The sequence below is a fragment of the Larus michahellis genome, chromosome 4 (assembly GCF_964199755.1).
Source record: "Larus michahellis chromosome 4, bLarMic1.1, whole genome shotgun sequence".
NCBI lineage: Eukaryota > Metazoa > Chordata > Aves > Charadriiformes > Laridae > Larus > Larus michahellis.
Genome location: NC_133899.1, coordinates 53,834,885 through 53,855,045, shown reverse-complemented (window position 1 = coordinate 53,855,045; position 20,161 = coordinate 53,834,885). Strand labels below are relative to the sequence as shown.

Sequence of the window (20,161 nt, the reverse complement as noted above, 5' to 3'; positions counted from 1 at the left end):
TCTTTGCTGAGGAGGATCATAAAGGAAGGCACTCCCACTGCACACTATGTAGGGAAGATGCCTGCCTGTTGCTGTCCTCTGGCCTTAGAGGACCACTCCAGAATACTGTGTGCCAAACCATCTCTTAATAAAATGGTAAAACGTTAGTTAGAAATTTTCACCTCAGAAATCAAGTTTACAAAATATTAAGCCAACCAGTAATTGCATGCATTTAGTGTGAAAGTCAGAAGCGGTTAGAAAACAAGCAAACCAATCAAAGCAAGTATACCTACAAATATATATATATATATATAAAAAAAAATGGCATAAAGAAAAAGCAGTCATCTACACACAGAGGTCAGGCTGGGAACCCTGTACCTTCAAAGGCTCAGTATAAGAGAGTGAAAGAAGCAGAAAGCGGCTCATGGGACTTCCCCTTCAGGACTGGTGGCAGTAAGGAAAAATCTGAATGAAAAACGGAGCGATATCACAGTAAGTCCCCTAACCGTGCACAAGGCAGCAACACATTACAGTCTGGGCTGGGGCCTGCACTCAGTAATCACTTTGCATTTGCCCGGGGGTTTGAATCTGTGTAACTCAGCAGCTGGCTAATGTATGGCTAGGGCAACTCCAAAAAGGAGCTGTGCCCCTCCTGCCAGGACACAGCTGAGTTGATGGCCCATCGGGACTGCTAAAAAATTAATAAATGATTAAATCTTTAATCTTCCCTATAAGCCAGTTAGACTACGTGGGACTGAAGCTTTAATAACTAAGAAGCTCCATCTCTAGTTCTTGCCCCAGTTATTTGGTTCAGGTCCTGAGGCAGTAAAAGGTTGTTTTCAGTTATACCTGGACACCTAGCATCCACCTAAATTGCTGATGAGAATATGGGACCTGCTGAGCAGGTTTCAAAATCATGGAATGGGTGCAGAGAGAAGAGGAAGGGATTGGCGAGGGGCATGGCTGCTCCTGCAGCAGGCCACAACCCTCCTCATATTGTGGTTTGCTGTTTCCTCAATCTGGAGTTCTTCAGGTTAAGCAGACAGCATGCAGCAGTCCCCCAGGGGCACCTGGCAAACAGCAGGCCTTATCACTGGGCTGGCATGAGTTCTGAGACTACAGTCTTCCTGGGCAAGTATCAGCTGGCTGGAGCTTGCAGCCTGGTTTTAAGCATTTTGAACTGTTCACAAAGCAGGATCCTTGCAGAAACGTTATGATTACACAAATTATGCCAAATGGGCAAGTCTATTGCACTGCTGTGGGACACATTCCCAGTTCCTTGAAAAAAAGACAGTATCACATAATTTATACGAAACAGGGCAGAGAACAAAAAGCTTGAACTAAAGAGCTGCTCCCTGGAACCTACTGCCTGCATTTGCCCCTCTGAAAGCCAGCATCAGCATGGTATCTGCATCAATGCTGTGACCATCAGCAATGCTTTGTACAAAAGTGATGGACTCTTCCTGGAGTCAAGTTAGCCCTCAAGCTGGGCAACACATGGATTGCGTCTCAAACAGAAAATGCCGAGTGAGAGAAAGAAGTTGTGGCTGGGGGAAACAGGGAGATTTTACATCTATTCGTAACATGAAGAATGTAGTCTTGAACTTTGTATTTTATTGTTCCAAGGCCTACCATCTGAAATTAGCAGTGACCTTGTGGAAAGGCTGCAGCCCAGTGAGGCTATCGCATGGGATGAAAGGATGGACCTTTTTCTTCTATTCAAAGAACTGCAGGGAAATTGCTGTTTTGGAGGAAGTTTGCCCAAAGGCGAACTATGACTATTTGGTTCCTCTGAGGACAAATGTCCCGATGTCAGCTAAAGAGACTTTGGAGTAAAGAAGAAGCAGAGGAAGAAGGACTGAAGTTATGGAAATGTGCAAAGCAGAGGAAAGAGATATAGAACATATAGGTGGTTTGGGAAACAGAGGACAATGACCAGGGAGAAGCAAGGAATGGAGAAGCATATGAGTTTGGTAAAGCTCAAGGCCTGGTAGGAATGCACTTTGTGGCTGGAGCACAAAAGTGCTATGTAACCAGCTCACAGATGATTCAGCCTAGGAAAAGACCACTGACCTAGCGGGGTCTGAGTGTGGAAGGCAGGATGTCAGCTCAAGAGGGACAGGCTGTGATTTCCTGGAGTAGACTGATTTGATTTGGTACTTCTGGAGGCACATCGCCTGGCCAGGATGATGCCCACTAATCTCTGAAAGGGTATCGACTCGGTCAGAGCCGACATTCATTCATCTTTCGATGTCAGCTTTACAAAATGCTTTCTCCACCACTGGGGTGTGAAGCTGGAGGGAAGGAGCAGCTCAAGTCTGTTCGGAAGGACGTTTACATCACTTCTCCAGTAAGACAACAGATGGCACATCCAAGCGCACTGCTGGATGCATTGAGCTTCCCTGCAAACGCCCTGGGGCGGAAGGGGGTCTGACACGTTCCTCGGTGGAGAGGAGTGGTGGGCAGGGCAGGGAATGGGGAGGGGGTTGTTAGCGGTAAAGTCTCACCTTCTGCGCCCCTGAGAAGGCGTGGTAGTAACATGAGACATAGGTCATTATGGCCTTCTCATCCGGCCTTAGCGTGCCTATAATATCTGTGCAGAGAAGGAAAAGAGGTTGAAAGGATAAAGTAAGAAGCAGCACATAGAATAAAACAAAACAGTCATGGGTGGCGTGAGAGAGGGGGAGAAAACTTCCCATCATGCATTGCAGGACAGGCCAAACAGATTTCCATGCGGAGAGCTGGGAATTCGGATCAGAAGGTGGCTAGCAGCGTTGGCTTGTGGCTCAAAGCGGTACCCCTCCCTCCCACCCCTCCAATCCAGGGGGATCCCAAACTGAGGATCTGGGCTCTGCAGCTTCACAGTTGCGGTCTGGGGGCCTGGCCCAAGGATGCAAATAGTCTGTTTGGAGGTTTGAATGCCTGCGCTCAAGGCCTTTCTGTACGCCAAGGAGCTAGAGATCAGAGCCTTCCTACGCAGTGTGCTTCCTACACAGTATCTGCTCTGCTGCAACACGCACTGCCTGTTCCTACTGCACTGAAGTACAGGCGGCTGCTTGGTTTTGGCGAGAGATGTGTACAGTGTTTCACCCACAAAACGTTTTCCTTAAGTGACTCCATTACCAACAGGAAAATGGCTAAGCCAGACACAGCAAGAATTCAACTGCCCGATTTCCAGCATGATGGGTCAGAAAAGAGGAAAAAAAGAAACAAATGAACAAAATCAGGCATCTCAGTCCTGATAAGCAATGCTCTGTTTGCAAAATCACCATGGATGTACTTGTTAGACATGCTTTGTAAGCCCCAGGTGAACCGGGACTGAATTTGTGGCGCAACTCCTGAAAGCAGCAGGTTCAGACCTTGAAGCAAGGGTGTGGGAACCTGCAGCATATGCAAGGTAAAGATAAAGCTTTGGGTATTCATTGAACCCTTCATAAAACCACTAAGTCAGCTCTGTTCCCTCATCTTTGAAAAAGAAAAAAAAAAAAAAAAGTGAGTAGGTATCAGCATTGTTTCCAGTGGGGGCAGGCTGCAGTGTCCTGCTGAGCAGAGCATCTATGTGGTGGCGTCCACCTTTGTGAGACCAAGCTCAGACTTCCCAGGAACACGGGGTACAGTCCTCAGCCAACAGGGCAGCAGTTTGGAAGGTAAATGGAGAAGGCAGAGCTCCCCGCTCCCTCAGATTTGTGCCACAGGATAGATAAGTGCCACAGGAAGTAATATTGACTATAGGGAAATGGGACTCCTGGCTCCCTTGCCCCATGTATTTTGTCTGGGGCACCCCTTTGAACCAACAGCCAACTCTACCAAGAACATAATAATAAAGATGCCCGTAGCTAGAGAGGAGAGAGAGAAAGAAAAAAAGGTTTGGACATTAGCAACGGCACCAGGTGTGCTCTGTGGAGGGAGCTTGGGATCCTGCGATACCTTCTGGGCTCCTGAGAAGGCGTGGTAGAAGCTAGAAACATAGGTCATGATGGCTTTCTCGTCAGGACGGGCAGTTCCAACAATGTCTGTCAAAAAAAACCTCACGTTAAGAGCATAATCAACTGATGGGAGGAAAGCAAAGGAGAGGGAAAACCACAACTGTCCAGGAGGCCTGCTGGGGTATATGCTTGTCATAGCAACTCCACAGGGCTTCCCAGCATTCCCCGGAAGATGTGTCTCTCTCAGAAGCCAGGATCACCTTCCTGGTTCCCCTCCCTCATGATAAAATTGTTTCCAGGATCTGGCCAGGCCAATGCAGCCATATGTCAGCATGTCGCATGTCACAGCACTTCCCCATCCTGAGAACATTACTGTGATTGATGGGTTGAATCAAAACAAACTGGCAGCAGGTTGACATGACTTTTATAGATGTATTATACTGCAATTCCTCCATGCAGTTCTTCAGGAAAGATCCCTTCTCCCTTCCTTTCCATGCCCCCATCCTCCATTTCAACACAATGATGGCTTGAATTTCAAAAGGCCCTTTCATTAGTTGCAGAGGAAACTCAACACCTCTAGAGATCAGAATTAATGGTGTGGAGGAACGCGCATTAGCTCCACTCCATGAGGGAGGAGAGTGATCAGGAAAGAGCAATGGGAGCTCCTGCAAGGGGCCCTCTTCATTACTGCTAGCTTTGCTGAGATCTGAAGCTAGATCCACTTATTTTGGCAGTGGCTTTATTTCCTACAGAAAGGCAGGAGGCACTTGAATGTTCTCCAGAAACCTCATTATTTTTTGTGACCTCAGCATGATGAATGCAGGGAAAGCAAGACTCATCCCTGGGGATGGGAAATACTACCTCAGAATACGAACACCCTAGTTACCCAAATATAGGTTCACTGGGTTCAGCTGTCCTATCACCATCTTTCCCCCTTGTTCCTCTCACTCTCTTATTTAACTAAAGCCTTTAATTACTTCTCCTGTCCAAACCTAGCCTGAAATACAGCTTCTACCATTGAAACCAGCTGGCTTCAGGCAAACAGCCAACAACCAGTGAACTATTTCAGGCTGTTGTTTCTACTCCAGAGTTACAGTCTTCAAAACCTATTGCCAAGCTGGTCCCGACAAGGCTCTGAAAAGTAATCCTTGCTGTCCCAGTGGTCTCAGGGAAGTGGTCACAGTCAGTAGCAAAAGCACCTCTGAACAATATGGACCTCTGCCTTGGTCTCCAGACCCAGCCAGTGAGAGATCTTCATGCCCAACACTTCTGAGTAGTCAAGAAGAAGCAGTTTATAACACTAATATCATGCCCCAAAAAGGAAGATCACCAGCAATATCAGAAAGAGCCCAAAAAAATTCTGGAGCAAAAGGAACGCAGTCCTGCACCATACGTTAACTCAGTATTAAGCCCGATTCTTGAAAGGGAATACTTTAGTCAGCAGTGGACATAGCCAGGTGTTACTCATCTCTGCCTAGTGTGTCAGTCTCAGGTTAAGATCTCCACACCAGACTCAGAAGACTGAGGGGCACAGGAGGAAGAGGGAAGAACAGGCGATTCATTATTCCGTTGTAACTTTTTCCCTATACATTTAGTATGTGGTCATGGAGGGAGCATTCAGAGGTTACTGAATTCTTGTACAATTCAAGTCCACCTAGAAGATGTGGGAAATTTCTTGAGAAAAAGCAAGTTAAAAGCCACTAGGTTCTACTTTACCTTCTGCATCCAGCATCTTCGGAATATCCAGGTATTTCTCAGCCACATCAAAAGCTGTGTTTAGATTAGTGAGAGGATCATCCTGGGAAAGAAACAAAGCCAGAGCATTAGCATCAACTTGTAACAAGGTACAGAGCATTTCTCTCAGAACAGAGGTATTGTGCTTGGTTTGGTTCAGGTAACTGTGCTGGTCCAGACAAAATTATGTATGAATCCTCATGTAGCAGGATGAAATAATTAGCTTCCTTTTGAAGCAGAGCCTGGAGACTCATGATATAATAATTAATCCATGCACTTGCAACAAGAAGGAATAATACATTTTGTCTTGAACCTAGTTTGAAGTAAAATTAGCTTCACATCATACTGATAGTAAACGGCCATATCTCACATTTACTTCTCATGCTTATATTAGCTTTGCAACTTCCATTTTAACGAACTGCAGAGCCGTGTGTCTGTTAGAACATCTAAGCAATACTGAAATAGTAACAACATCTGCAACGGGTGCTGTCCTTAGCTAGTGTACAGTTTGTTGAACACCAGTTGAGTGGGAGGAACAGAAATGTTTTAACAAATCTCTACAAAATAAATATATATAAAAAAACCCGTTTTGTCTGAGTATTGCTTTTCCTCCTAGTCACTGCACAGGACTTGTCATTTCCTTAGTACATTTCTATTCCTCTTTATAGAAGCTTTCTGCTGTGGCAGGATGCACTTCAGATACAGACATCAATACACAGTAATCAAATCCTAAACAAAGTTAAATGTGACTTATCACATCGTGAGTCATATCACAAAGGTAACTAGATTTTAAAGAGCCACACAAGAGAATATGAAACGCAGATGTCACTGGAAATGAAAGACCTCTGCAAATTGTTTCCAGCATTCAAACATAATGATTGTTAAGTGCTGGGTCCTGCACTTGGGTCACAACAACCCCATGCAATGCTAGAGGCTTGGGGAAGAGTGGCTGGAAAGCTGCCCGGCAGAAAAGGACCTGGGGGTGTTTGTTGACAGCTGGCTGGATATGTTTTTTACTATCCTCCAGTCACAAGAAACCACCCTATGCCATGGAACTGGAGGCTGGTACCATTTCAACTTCAGCCCACGTCTCCTGTGCCTGCTGTGGAGAGACCTCTATGAACCAAAAGTGTAACCAAAAGCCTTATTTGGGAAGGTGACACTAGCTTCTCAATAGATACTGTACGTTGTTTACTATGTATAGACAGGGCCTTAGCTCCATTTAGGAAGGGAAAGTAAAGGCCTTTCTTTCACTCAAGTGCAGGAGAATACAAAAATGCCAAGTGGCAGCTCCCTTGCCAGTTTTCCCATAGCTCATGTGACATTTTCTACATCTGTAGAAATGTCACCACTGTGTACCAAATTTTAATCTATGCTGACCAGATATGACCACCATGGCATTGCTAGCGCCCTGACAGAGTGTTTAGTATTAACACAGACCCTTTCTTAGCACAGATCCATCTGAATGAGCTGTCTGAAGATCTGTCAGCCTCCCCTGGAGGAAAGGGAGGAGCAAATTCACTGCAGATAGCTTTCCTATCAGTTCGCAAGTAAGAACACCAGGAGCAATGTTGCCAAAGGTTAAAAAGAAATTTTAAGCTGGAAGTTGGGTGAGGTTTCCTGATGGGAAAACTTACTGGGCTTGGGCGCTCCCAAAGGAAGGGCTGGGAGTCTTAACATGCGGGAAACTGGAGACTCACCTAGATGAAGCCAGCAGACTTCTACTTCGTATGTAAGAAAGATGTGTGATCACATAGTCTCTTGGGGAATGAAGCTAAAGACAGTGCTACTGAAAGCAAGCTACGTAAGCCCAAGACTAGCTCCAAGATGAGCATAGAGCTAAACCTTGAGCAAGACCCTGTTCTCTGTGGGAAAAGTTTCACGCCTCATGGACAGTGGGGTTGCTCATCATGAAGGTGATACTTCTTTGTGCAAGAGACGGGGTTTCCCTGGGGGCTTGTCCAAGACTACAACAGGGTCTTGAGCCCCATGAAACTCCTCCAAACTCCACTGGTTTCAATTCCATCCCATCATACACCATGATTTCAAATCGCCTGTTTCAATTGACTCCCATGAAAAGGGATAAAGTAGTAAAGACTGGCCTGGCAGCTCCAAGCCTTGCAGTGCAGTGCTGCAGCACCACATCTGCAGGCACGTTTTAGGGACCCAAGGGCAGCAGAGGAAAAAAAGCCAAGTCACTTGTCCCCTGATTCCTTCCACAGCTGAAACACCCCCCCCAGAAAAGCACTGACCCAGATGAAGTTCTGCAGAGGTGCCTTGGTTCCCACTCTGCTTATGTGAATGTAGAAATGGCAGAGACACAACGAGGAGCAGTAATTTATCAGGCTCTATCTGGGCCAACCACAAGGAAAGCTATAGTTTCAACACTGAGGAATTATGTTGTTTTAATGGTGGCAGATAGCAAACCTGCCTGAAACAGATGGCACGTTCCCTGCTTTTGCTGACTAAAGACTACTGCAGCTCCTCCTCTTTGACCACGACCCTAACTCACACAGGGAGTCTTCTCCCCTCCCCCAGCTATTGCCAAGTGCTTGCGGCATACAAGGTTGCCATGGCAATTATTGCAGTGTGACATAAAAAAAAAAATCTTCTATTAACTAGCAATCAGGAAAAGAGATGGAGGGGGAGGAAAATCAAGAGAGAGCAAGCACTTACTATATCTGACAGAGTTGAAGACACTAGGAAAGAAATCTATTGGTACAACTCATGTTTTCAGGAATATCTGTAATAAACGCATCCAACACGGCAGTACACAGACCACATTTCTATATGGATTGTGGTGTATGAGGGGGTGTCTGAGCCATCAGTCAACCATTGTACTTGATAAAAAGATCTGAGATGTGGCTCACAGTTGAGCTACAGTCGGGGGTAAAAGGAGGAAGGGAAACCCCATCTTCTGCATATTCCTCACATGCAGATCATGAGCTGAATCTTGAGATCTTATCTACAGTGAGCTGAACAATAGCAGATAGATCTGCACCAAACAGAAACCATCTAACCAAGTAAGTAGTTGTGGTGTCAGGGAATCACTGACACCGAGCTGGGTGGACTAGGAAAAAGAGCTATGAACATAAACTCAATACAAAACTGTGCTGACTAAAGAAGTTGCTAATTTTTGTGAAGAAGACATGCAGCTACCTTTTGTTAGCATACGCTGCCAATACATGGTCTGTAGCATAGACACTGCCTCTGTGAAGGAGCAGAAAACACTAAAGCTGCGCCAGAATGCTGCCCAAACAGGAGGTACAATGCAGACCTATCGGCAGCTTGGACTGATGCTCACCTCTATCTTATACATGCGTGTGTGTGTACACAGAAACACATGGAACATTGTCAAAGGCACACAGAACTGAGATGTCATTAATCAGTCCCTAGAGTTGGAAGAGACCTGGAGATGGAACTCTGATCTACTATCCACTGTGATGGCTGCTTCTCGGGAGCCTTTCTCATGTCTTTCTCTGCAAGGTAAGTCCCCTGCAGAACCAGGAATGATTCAAAATGTTGGGGTTTGTTTGTTTGTTTGTTTGCTTGTTTTTGAGGGAAGGGCGAGAGGAGAAGTAGGCTCCAAGGAGAAGGGCAAGAATCAGTTGAATTGAGCCAAAGGGAGGAGAAAAAAGCATTAAAGGAGGAAGCAAGTGACAGAAATAGTCCAGGCAAATAACTGTGTTTATGAAGGTGCCGTGTCTATATCCTACATTCTACAATATGGGTTTCAAAGATCTAGCATAAAAAAGGCAATTTCCCTTCAGCACACATCAACTGCCAGAGCTAAAGGCTAGTCTCTTCGCAGCTATTTTCTCAAGATTTCAGCTATGGTAGAGTTCTCAAACATACATTTAATCTCATGCCTTTAGAGTAATCAAGGCAGAAAAACAATAAAAATGATACAGAAAGAGTCAGAAGACTGCAGGAAGGCAGTGGGAACCTGATGAAGGATGGGATCAAAGGCAAGTGGAGAACAAAAAGCTCTGGTCCCCTTTAACCTTACTCCAAGGAGGACAAATCCCTTCCCATCTACGTTCATTTTGGCTAGGACAATCACCCTCCCTTTCACCTTAAAAAGTCTGCAGGCAATATGACCAAATAACTTTCTTTCCCTCACTCTCATTTTTCTTGGGTTTGGCTAAGGGCTTTGTTGATAACAGAGAGTGCTGTAGCATTTACACGGCTGGAGTTGTCAAACACACACTGCTCAGCTGCTTTTATTTTCCCAAGATCAGGCACTGAAAATGTAGCTCTAATAATTCCTTTTCTTATTGCTGCTGTTTATGTAAACAGGTACAGTCTCTTCCCACTGTTTATTCATCATGTGCTGACTCCAGACACTAAAACTGATCAGATAATATAACTGACTGCTCTGCAAGACAGTAAAGATCCACAAGGTTACTGAAAAGCAGAGCAGGCATTGTACTATTCACTGCCTCAAGGATGCAGCTAATTTGACTAACTCATTTACATATTGTCTATTTGCACAGCGATCCAAGAGCTCAAGTTCAAATTTAATGGGCTTCTATGTTTATTTCCCTAGCTAACATTGAACACGTATCCACTTTATAACACCCAGCCTCTGTAATCAGATGGTCAAACTTTTTGTGTATTAGCCTCAGTAACAACACGTGAATTATGCTCTTGGTGACATTTCACTCCACATGTTCACAGATATAATGAAACCGGATCTCAGGAGACTGCAGGAATGCCAATAGGATGGGAACCCGGTTTGGTCTTCCATCACCCTGCTGGGTTCAAGACACTGCTGGCAGCACATACCACTGAACACTTAGTCTCATCATCCACTTAGCAATCTTGTCTTCAAGACACACAGGAATCAAACTTTGGAGAAGCTAGATATCATGTTACCAGTGGCACTTTTTAAAGTAAAATTGAGTGTTACAGCAAATGCTTTTCTGGCACCTGATACCTACACGCTAGGAGAAGCTCAGTACTGCAAATGGCTCAGTGCTAAGCTGGGAGCATGTGACAAGTGTCCAGTGAGGATACAGAGACCCCCTCAATGAGCTTGAACACCAGGTAACTGGTTTATATCCAACTCTCCACAGAAATGTTAAGTCTGATTTGACTTGCTAGTCTGTGACATTAGCACAGAACTAGTCTCACATTTGGTGTTAATGAATTTGCCAGCTTTTGCTCATCAGCTGGGGTTGGGGCACGTGTCTCTCATAAGGCAGTCTGAAAGCAGAGAAAGGCAAGCAGGAAGCTCATTAAGTTCACGCTTCACTAAGAAGCCTGAATGTACTGATTCATCCCTCCTTCCTTCCCCCCCCAGTCCTGCAACTGCCAGCTTGTGCTGAAGTTCTCCAATTATGTTTATCAAGCTAATTCTTCTCCCTCTTTACTTTCAAGGAGCCAAGCATCTGGTCTGACAAAAAAATTGTGTTGTACCTTTCGTAGCTTCCCGTAGTCGATGAGCTCTGGACGGTGTCTATGAATTAAAGCGCAGAAACCAAGGCCATCCTTCCAACTACAAGAGAGACAGAAGATAGCACAACGAACAGTGGTCAGCCAGGGAGGGACACAGTGACAAGCATGAGGGAAGGCACCAAGACAGCAGGACAACTAATTCTGGTTTAGTTTCTGGCCAATGGTGCTTCTATAACTGCTGGGAAGGAGGCATGTCTTGTACCTGCATGAGACTGCAATAAAGATTCCTTTCAATCCCTGCAAAAATCCACTGTAATTAGGATTTGTTGTTTGCATTGCCACCTCCTTTTTGCCAGTTGTCTGTGCTGAACTCTCTGTGCATGTCCCATGGAGCATGCAAGGACAGGTGTAGAGCTCGGGTTGAAAAAAGGTGTAGATACAAGGCTTAAAGAAGGAACAAGTGCATTCCTTAGGGAAAAGGCAGATGCCCATAGCTAGCTCCACTATACTACTGCCTACCATGGATGGCACTTAAGCTCTCAAAAAAGCGCTTTACATTTATATGGTTCATACAGCTCTCCAAGACATGCTGGAAAAAGCACTACTATGCAGAATCTTCACTGGGACATCTGCCAATTTGGAAATATTAAGAGCAGAGCAAGAAAACATCTCATCCATTTCCAACTCTGCCATACTACAGAGTTTCTGGTGCAGCCCTTATTTCATGGCTCCTAAAGCGTTCTGAGTTTCCATAAAGCAAAAGCTGTCTTGCTTGGCCCAGGCATATATGCTGCTGTCAGAAGACTTAATGCTCTGAAGAACTTTATGAAAGCAACTAGAATGAGGAATTGGGATGTAGGTACTTGGATCCTCTTATAACCTCTGCCTTTAATTTTCTAGGTCTCTCTGGACTACACTGTTACTTTGTAACATGCATCTGCATTGCCTTGGGAGGTCTGTCAGGAACATTGTTGGATGTAACAAGAGACATATGAAAATAACACAGATTGTAAAGCTAAAATCTTGCCTGTAACTCACCTGATATGGAAGTTCTGGATGTTTACATTTTTGTAGGGGGCTGTCTTCCTCTGACACCATAACAAAAGTCCTTCTTTAGCAGATGTCTCTAAAGAAAGCAAGCAAGCACACCAATTAACTCATTTTCTTAGAAAGCAGGAGTCTCTGAGGCATATGCTATAAAAACATGACCAACTTCTCTTTGGTAGGGACTGTGCTGAATTGTGCTTTATTTAATTTCACTTCTCAGGAAATTCTTTGTTTGGAAGAGTCTACTGGGATAGTTTTGTTGCTAATATTTTCTTAATGAGGTTCTGTAATAAGGAGATAGCTTTTCGGGATTAGAGAGGAGAGTTTTATAGGACTTGTAAGAGATAGGTCTATTTTCAGTGCTAGTTCCTGAATCAGCCTGCAAGAAAAGCCAACATCAAAGTTGGCTTTCAGGCTTCACCATCTTTTTGAGCTGCTCTTAAAATCTCTTACAAGAAGAGGATGTGAAAAACTCTTCTCAGTATACCTGAACTTGGCCAGAAATGTCAGTGAGATGACAGGGCAGCTTGGGGAGGGTAGTTCCCTAGGATCTTCCAGTGACTCACATAAGCACATTCTGGGCCTCTTAAGTGGCAAAGCCATTTAGTTACTCCAATTCATTGCTGAACAGTGGCTAGAAAGAACTAAGGTTTACCTTCAACTGAGATATCCTGAATGGCAAAACGAAGGATGATGGTCCAGATCATTCCAAGAGTCATTTTAACATTGCCATCCACGATTTCTATGGAGAAAAAACACAGAAAGGGAAGAAATAGGAGAAATCAAGTTGCAGGTGAAAATCCTAGCAAAACAGGAGCACTGGGGAGCGTTCCCTTTTGCAGATGGGAGAACTGGAATTTCATCTGAAAACTGTTCTTCCCCACCTCCCCAGATGCTCTGCTGGTACAGCACAGTCTTGCCCAGCAGTACCCAGTAATCAGACTGGTTCTCTTGCAGTATAATACTGAGTGTAAAACAGACACCAATGATCCAAAAGACCAGGAACAAGGACCAATTTAGATCAGTGCGATTCCCCACAGGGCCCTAAATACATCTTTTTCAGGTTTAATTGCTATCACTTAGAAGCCATATAAGCCAAACTAGGAAAAAGAAAAGCCTTCCTCTCTTACTCTGAAATGTCTGCTTCAAGTCACCTATGTAACTGCCCCAGCGTAATTCTACCAGAAGAACCAGTGAGACTTCCTAGTGCAGATGAGCTCCGACAGCTGGTTTTGTCATGTGAACTATCTACCACCAAGAAAACCAAGAAACATCAACGTTTTAATTCCAAACAAGCCCACATACACCAGACTGCCTCTAAAGGACTTCTTTCAGTCATGTAATTGACAAAAGACACAACAGAGCATTCCTCAAAGTACATGCGTCCTGCTTGAAGAGGAAGCCAAGACTCATGCTGACCAGCCTGAGCTGACCATAATATAAACTAAGATGTTAAGCAGATTGTGCTTTATTGCTCATTGGACCCCACAATATAAATCAGCAAGGGTCAAGAGGTTTTAGAAAGTGACTGCTTGTGTGTGTGACATATGATCTGTTTAGGATGAGTGATCAAGGTTCTGGGGGGAGGCACTGGGGGGATGCTGGCCCAGAAAGAGGCTTCCACCACATATAGATCAGCGTCAAACAGTCCAAAGGGCGAGCAGCTGGGTCTCAAGCGCTGATCCTCCTCAGCATCTACAAAAATTCCACACAGACTATATATACATGTTATAAAATTTACAGCCTTCACTTTTTTGGATAGTGAAACTAGCCAACCTGCCTTCTCCTACTCATTCTCTGGCAGATTCCTGCATGGCAGAAGGATCTTTATCAAAAAACTGACAAGCTACAAGAATATTTTCAGTAAGAAAAGGATTAGAATTTACCTACTGTTTGGAGGTAGAATAATTCATGTCCTAACAAGGCTGCTAGAAACCATTTTTGTACTACTGTAGACACCTCTGTGTCACTGCTTCCATAAAGCTGCCCAGTAGGAACACATCATGCTCTGGGGCAAGTAGAAATTTGCAGTATAGGCAACTGCCACCTGTCTGGATCCTGTCACAAAAGTAACAATATTTGGAATTTTCCTTTTAAGCCATTAAAAATTTTTTCCTTTTATGAAATATTTTCAAACACACACCAAACATGTTGTTTCAGAAACCATGTCCATCTGGTCCAAACTCCTGAAAGCTTGTGATTTAGCAATACATGTGGTGCAACTTCCAGTGTAAATGAGAAGGATAATCTCCACTGTGCTTTGACATACATCTGCATTAGGGATTTACAGATTTAAAAGACAGAAAACAAGACACACCACCACCTTGTTCTACTGCAGTAAACCCCTGTGCCTACACCTTCCTGCATTTACGAGTACAGACAGAGACCTGGTGGGGCATCAGTTTGTCCAGAATTAAAGAGCCAACAACTTTTCACTACAGTACAAAAGAACTACAGTTATTGTTGCTGGCATGAAAAAAACTATGTTTGCCTACTGACAATTTTCTCACAAATTAATTTTTTACAGGTATTTTGGGGTCAGGGTGTTGTCTGCTAGGCTGATGTAAGAAAATGTCATGTGATGACAAGTATATTCAGTTCTGCACTTCTTGCATTCTCCAGCTCAAAGGAAAATTCTTAATATTGTTACAAATACCTGAGATACTACAGATAAAATAGAAAAGAAAGCATCCACATTTTCAGCTTGCTTGTTTTGTTCATGTGATAGATATTTGTGGGGGATTTTCAAAAAGCAAAAAACCCCAATGCCTGTAAAGACCACAGCAGTTGGCAGGAGGACCCTAAGGTATATTTAAGATCTGAAACTAAATCGAGCTCTTTATTTTAATGGACTAGATGAAAAGCTGATGGCAATACTTTAATGTTGAAAATGCTTTATGAACACTAATAAATAAATCAGTGAGCTGAAACAGGTAATTAATGTTACTGTTCCATGGACTTTAATTGGAAATAAAGGTCAAGATACCTACATAAAACCAGATGGCGTTAAGTTGTTAATGTGGCAACAGAACTCAGCTCTATTCTCTGGTCACATTCTCAAATTCCATCTTTATAAAGTTAGGTGGTGGAGTTAAGTTGGAAAGCATCAGGTTGCCCAGAAGGCTGGATGGGGCTTTGAGCAACCTGGTCTAGTGGGAGGTGTCCCTGCCCATGGCAGGGGGGTTGGATCTAGACGATCTTTAAGGTCCCTTCCAACCTGAACCATTCTATGATTCTGTGATCTCTTCTCCCCCACCCTCTTCATTGCATTACTCATTTAAAAAGGAAGATGTGTGCTCCCTGCTCCCATGTCTGATTCTTCCTTCGCAGTGCACCAAAGCAAAGCTGCTCTAGAAGAAGCCCAGAATATTTCCACCACTTCATCTCTACATATCATTTTATTTTTTCTTGACACAAGGAAAACCCACCACCTACCAAGCAGATACTGATGTTAGTGAGATTAGTAAGTGAAACATCCCAGGACGCAGATTTAACCAACTTCACCATCCCTGGTCCTTTTCTTCTTTTTTTTTTTTTCTTCTTTAAAATAGTCGACAAAACTGTTATTATTTGTTAGAAGCGGGCAACCATTTTTTATTTCTAGAGCTAAAAAATGTCTCTTGGCAACCTGGTTACAAAGTCAGCCAGCCTGATCAGAAAGGATATGCTCTTTGGCCCTCACTCACTCAGTTTTCCACCCTTGCATTCCCCAATGCCAACCTCCTTTTCCTTTAGGATCCCTTCAAGCTGCTGCCAGTCTCTTTCCAATACAGTAGAATATGGTGAAGAAACAAAAGCGAAAAACATGGTTGCAAAACAGGCTTGCATGAAGCCTTCTGCTTCATGGTGATGAAGAGAAAGAAAATCCACAGGAACTGTTAAAAAGTTGAGTGTAACACTACAAAGCTAGAACAATCTAATGCTTAATTAAAGATACTGTGTTTGTTCCCCACTGATGTAAGTAAGGCTCAGTAATGTGAGAGCAGTTCACAAATTAACAGTCTAATAATCAGACTGTATCTTCTGCCTGACTGTGCTTTCCAAGTGCTCTTCCTAGGCAGGACCTCTGCAAGTGTTGTCTGTGCTTCCTCCACCACCAGCAGCTGTTGTCTGAACAGCAGCAGCAAGTACATGTTATTAATGTGATTTACATTCAACTTGGGGGTGGATGAGTTGCTGGCTAAAGCTGAAGAGGCATCTGCATCCACTGGAAGGAAATTTTTTGCACCAGTGAATACGCTTCCACTCAGCTCCCATCATTGTACCAAGTTCCACAAACAAAATATGCAAAAGCTACAGTACACTCATCCATTTGCTTGACAGCCAATTAAGGGCCTGAAAAATATTCAGTCCTTAGGAGCAAGACTGGCTGGCTACACAGATGTGGCTTTTAAAATGACACCACCTTTTTTAAATGCATGAACTCATTTTGAAAAATGTAAAAACAATTAAGCTTACTTTTCTACACTGGCCTGGGTAGTTAGAAGCAGAATCAATGCTACAAAAACTGTTATCCCCCCTAGCTATTTCTGAGTTGCCTATAAGAGCACAGCCTCTGGTTACCCCATGGAGAGAAGGAGTTGCAGGGGATGAACAACTAGCAGGATAGCTTTATAATCTGGCAATTGAAAACATAGACCAACAATGGTGACATAAAATTAAGGCTGCTCTGCATTTTGTTTATCCTGACAAAAGCCAAATAAAGCAGGATGAGCATCCATGCCCCTGTCTTCATTAAGCATGTTGCTAATCATGGTCCAGCCAGATTTAGGACAGATGGCTGGCATTGATGATGGGGGTGTACATCTCAACTCCCTAACTGTGAGCGGGGACGAGACAGGGACAAATACAATGCTATGTTTCACTCACTGATGTGTAGAGACTTTATTTTCCCCCTCTTTCCGCTGTCAAATATATGCTTGCTCTGCCTGGGACTTCAGTAGGTGTTTTGCTCAGATGGGACTTCTCCAATTATTGAAATTTCTAAGCTTCTTTTCTCCTTTCACAGGTGAGAATGGGGATCAGTCCATCCAAAGTTATGTTTATGCTGAACTGGAGCCACATCTGTCTAAGAAAGCAGCAACCTTCTATGAAGATTAGAGGTGCAAATAAAACAGTCTTAGGGTCACATACTTGACCTATTCAATCTGTTAAATCCCAGGAGCATTTGACACCAGTATGGAATCTATTACAGCAAAAGAAGGTTCCTGAGGTGTCAGATGACAGTGAGATTTAAAAGCAGATGAAAAACCATTTGGAACCTGCACCAGGCTAGAGCCTTCCTTGATCCAGATTTACACAGATCTGCTGCATGCCACAACTGCTTTGATCCTATGGACTCTGGCTAAACAGAGATGTTCAGAATCATCTTGAATTGTTAGCAAAGACGGTTGTAAAAAGCAGCTCTTAACCCTTACTGCTTATTCTGTTTGCTTAGTTCATCCTCCGTTTAACATGGACATGGAATATGTCCTGCGCTCATGCTGTGTGTAGGAAATCCTCTTCAATTCTGTTGTCGCTCACTAGGACGCAGCTGCAGAGCTTCGTTTATAAACAGCAGAGAGGGATCTTTATTTGATGAAAAGTGAGATAAATGCCATGAAAACATTTTTGCTGGCTTTAACTCTGATTAAACACAAGGTTTCATAAGGCTTAAGCCGACCAGAGAGTCTTCTTGGGATTCTTTCTGAAGCTTATATTTTAACCACAAAAACTAGTAATAAATAAAGCCAGGACACTGATGCCCAATGTCATTTGTCTAATGCATACAGAGAACTACAGCTGGCCTGCAGGCCATCCGCACAGGACCCTGGCTGCCCAGCAGATACCCAGAGACGGAGCAAGCCACCTCAGGGTGAGGACTGTGCTGCCCCAGCCAGTACCACCACACTGCTGCTGGATGGTGGTTTTCTCCTCTGGGAGAAAAGCCACCTGGAAGACTTCCTAGATCAGTCCAACCTGACCGAGACATTTACAGCTCATTTTCTTAGTGCAGTGTTATGACTGCCTCATTGGCTTTTATCTTCTACTTTACTGCTGCATGATGTCTTCTTAAAGTCTGAAAGTAAGCCCTTAAAATTCATGCTCCAGGAAGGCTTATAATCTCTTCCATGGACAGAGTTACTGCTGTGCTGTTCAAAGTAAAAGCCCATTTTTATAGCTGATGTGTAATTTACTGTACACCAAGCACCTGGATGGACTGGGTCGATGGCACTGCAGCAGGTTATGCTGCCTGGTGACAACCAGAGTCATCTGGGCCAGGTCTGGGTGCACAGCAGGAGCTGGCGTCAGGGAACCTATACTGTGATCACATTTACGCGGCCTGAGCTGGCATCACAGCACAGGCCTGAGCACTCTGTATAAAAACTCAACCTAAACTTGGTCCAAAATTCAGTTCTGTGCTACCTTTTGTGGTATAAAGAAAACCATATGGGTTCACCATGCAGCTATATGGGAACCAGGACAAAGGAGAGCAGGAATATTTGGCAGGGGAGGTCGGGATCACCTTTCAGACTGATGTAAATCATGGCTTCTGTCACAAAATGGCACCTCACAGCCTATTTCTGAACAGGGTAACTGCTCTGAATCCATGTTGAATAACTAGGCCCTGGAGATCTTTGGTCACAGACCATTTTACTTGCAAATGATTTCTAAGTGCTATGAGAGTGCAGTCACAGCTGATAGAGGAGCAGAGATCAAAAAAGAAAAATCCAGTGGAAAGGGAGGACAAGGCAAACTGGTGCCAAGGAGAGCAGAACCAGGAAAAAAAAAGGGAATAGCTCAGGGAAGATAAGTTTTACACATGCTCTAGACTCCCAGAAGGATTCAAATGTCTGTCTGAGATCCAAATGACAGCAGGAGCTGTTTTAAGGCAGAAGACCTCTGGCTCCAGATCCAACTTCCAGTTTGAAAAGGGTCTCACATAGATACGGACTACCATATCAGACACTGGATGCACCAGTCTATTTTGTAAGGGCACAAAATTATCTTAGATATGCATTTGTGCTACGTAAAGAGTGCTCAGGGCCAGCAACACTCTCAGGTTGCTCCTGTGGGGAAAGCTGGGAAAATTGAAGAAAAGCTTTACATACAAAATATCAGTATCATTGAGCCGTTCACCTCTTGTATTTTGCTTTTAAATACCAAACACAGTAAAGAAATGCTTGCCACATCCCTGGGCACTAGTTTCAAATTGTTGCAAATTCTCCATAAAGTTAAAGCAGTACATTCAGGTAAAGGTCTCGGTAAGGCAAACGTAAGCACCTACAGCTGCTGCAGTATTCTGCCTGATCTGACACAGAAAAAGCGGACCGTAAGATGGGCACGTGTCTTGGAGATGTCTCCAAAAACATGCCTGAAAGGCTAAAATTGGGAACAACATGCTGACACTGCTCTGACCTCCTGGGCTAAGAACAGGCAGGGCTCAGCCCTGCAGCTCCACAACTCTCCCAAAGGAGGAATGCTCATCCAGAACTGTATCATGGGCTAATTTCCTGGCTCTGTCATGAGTTTCCCTGGAGAAACCACATATTTCCATCTGTAAGATGGAGATAACAAACCTCCCTCATTTTCCGTGGTCACTGTAAAGACAAACCTAGAAATACCATAGAAGCTGAGTGTCTCCACAGCAACAGTGACAACATGAAGTCCATAGGCAGGACTGAAACACAGGTCCAGAGCAGAGGAAAACAAGTGTCAGGAAAACACAATCCAGATAAGGTGACAAGTTGTTAAGGTTTATAAAAGAGCAAACTATCTTACTAGCCCTGCAAGACCTTCTGGGTCTCGGGTGACATATCTGCAGAACACCCACCATCTTTGCTAAAAGGACAAAAATCCTACACAACTCCCCGCTGTCTGTATGATCTGCAAGTTCATCTTGAGGGCATCCCTGGTGCTACCCACAATGGTCTCAAAAACCCACGCAGCTTTTTGGGTTGCACAAGAAGCCTGGAAGCCCTGAAAACTGGGGCCTCTGGAGTCCTTGACCTGTGCTGGGGACTGCACTTGGCTTTTGGGATATCCTACAGCAATAAGGGATCTTTCCCAGCAGCTCTGCACCAAGCTAAATGCAA

General features: G+C 44.1%; 1 protein-coding gene across 7 annotated transcripts in view; it reads right to left on the bottom strand.

The window, feature by feature from the left end:
- Positions 1-20,161, bottom strand: part of ACTN1 (actinin alpha 1) — a 92,277-nt gene that overhangs the window by 21,909 nt on the left and 50,207 nt on the right. For 3 of the 7 annotated variants that reach the window (XM_074584874.1, XM_074584879.1, XM_074584876.1), the window contains exons 4-8: positions 12,742-12,828; positions 12,078-12,165; positions 11,061-11,139; positions 5,622-5,703; positions 3,907-3,992 (exon numbers count right to left, since the gene is read on the bottom strand). In XM_074584874.1, coding sequence (XP_074440975.1) covers positions 3,907-3,992; positions 5,622-5,703; positions 11,061-11,139; positions 12,078-12,165; positions 12,742-12,828 — 422 coding nt within the window. Of the gene's footprint in view, positions 1-2,486; positions 2,573-3,906; positions 3,993-5,621; positions 5,704-11,060; positions 11,140-12,077; positions 12,166-12,741; positions 12,829-20,161 lie in introns of all 7 variants that reach the window. The other 4 variants (XM_074584875.1, XM_074584877.1, XM_074584881.1 and 1 more) reach the window with 2 other exon arrangements.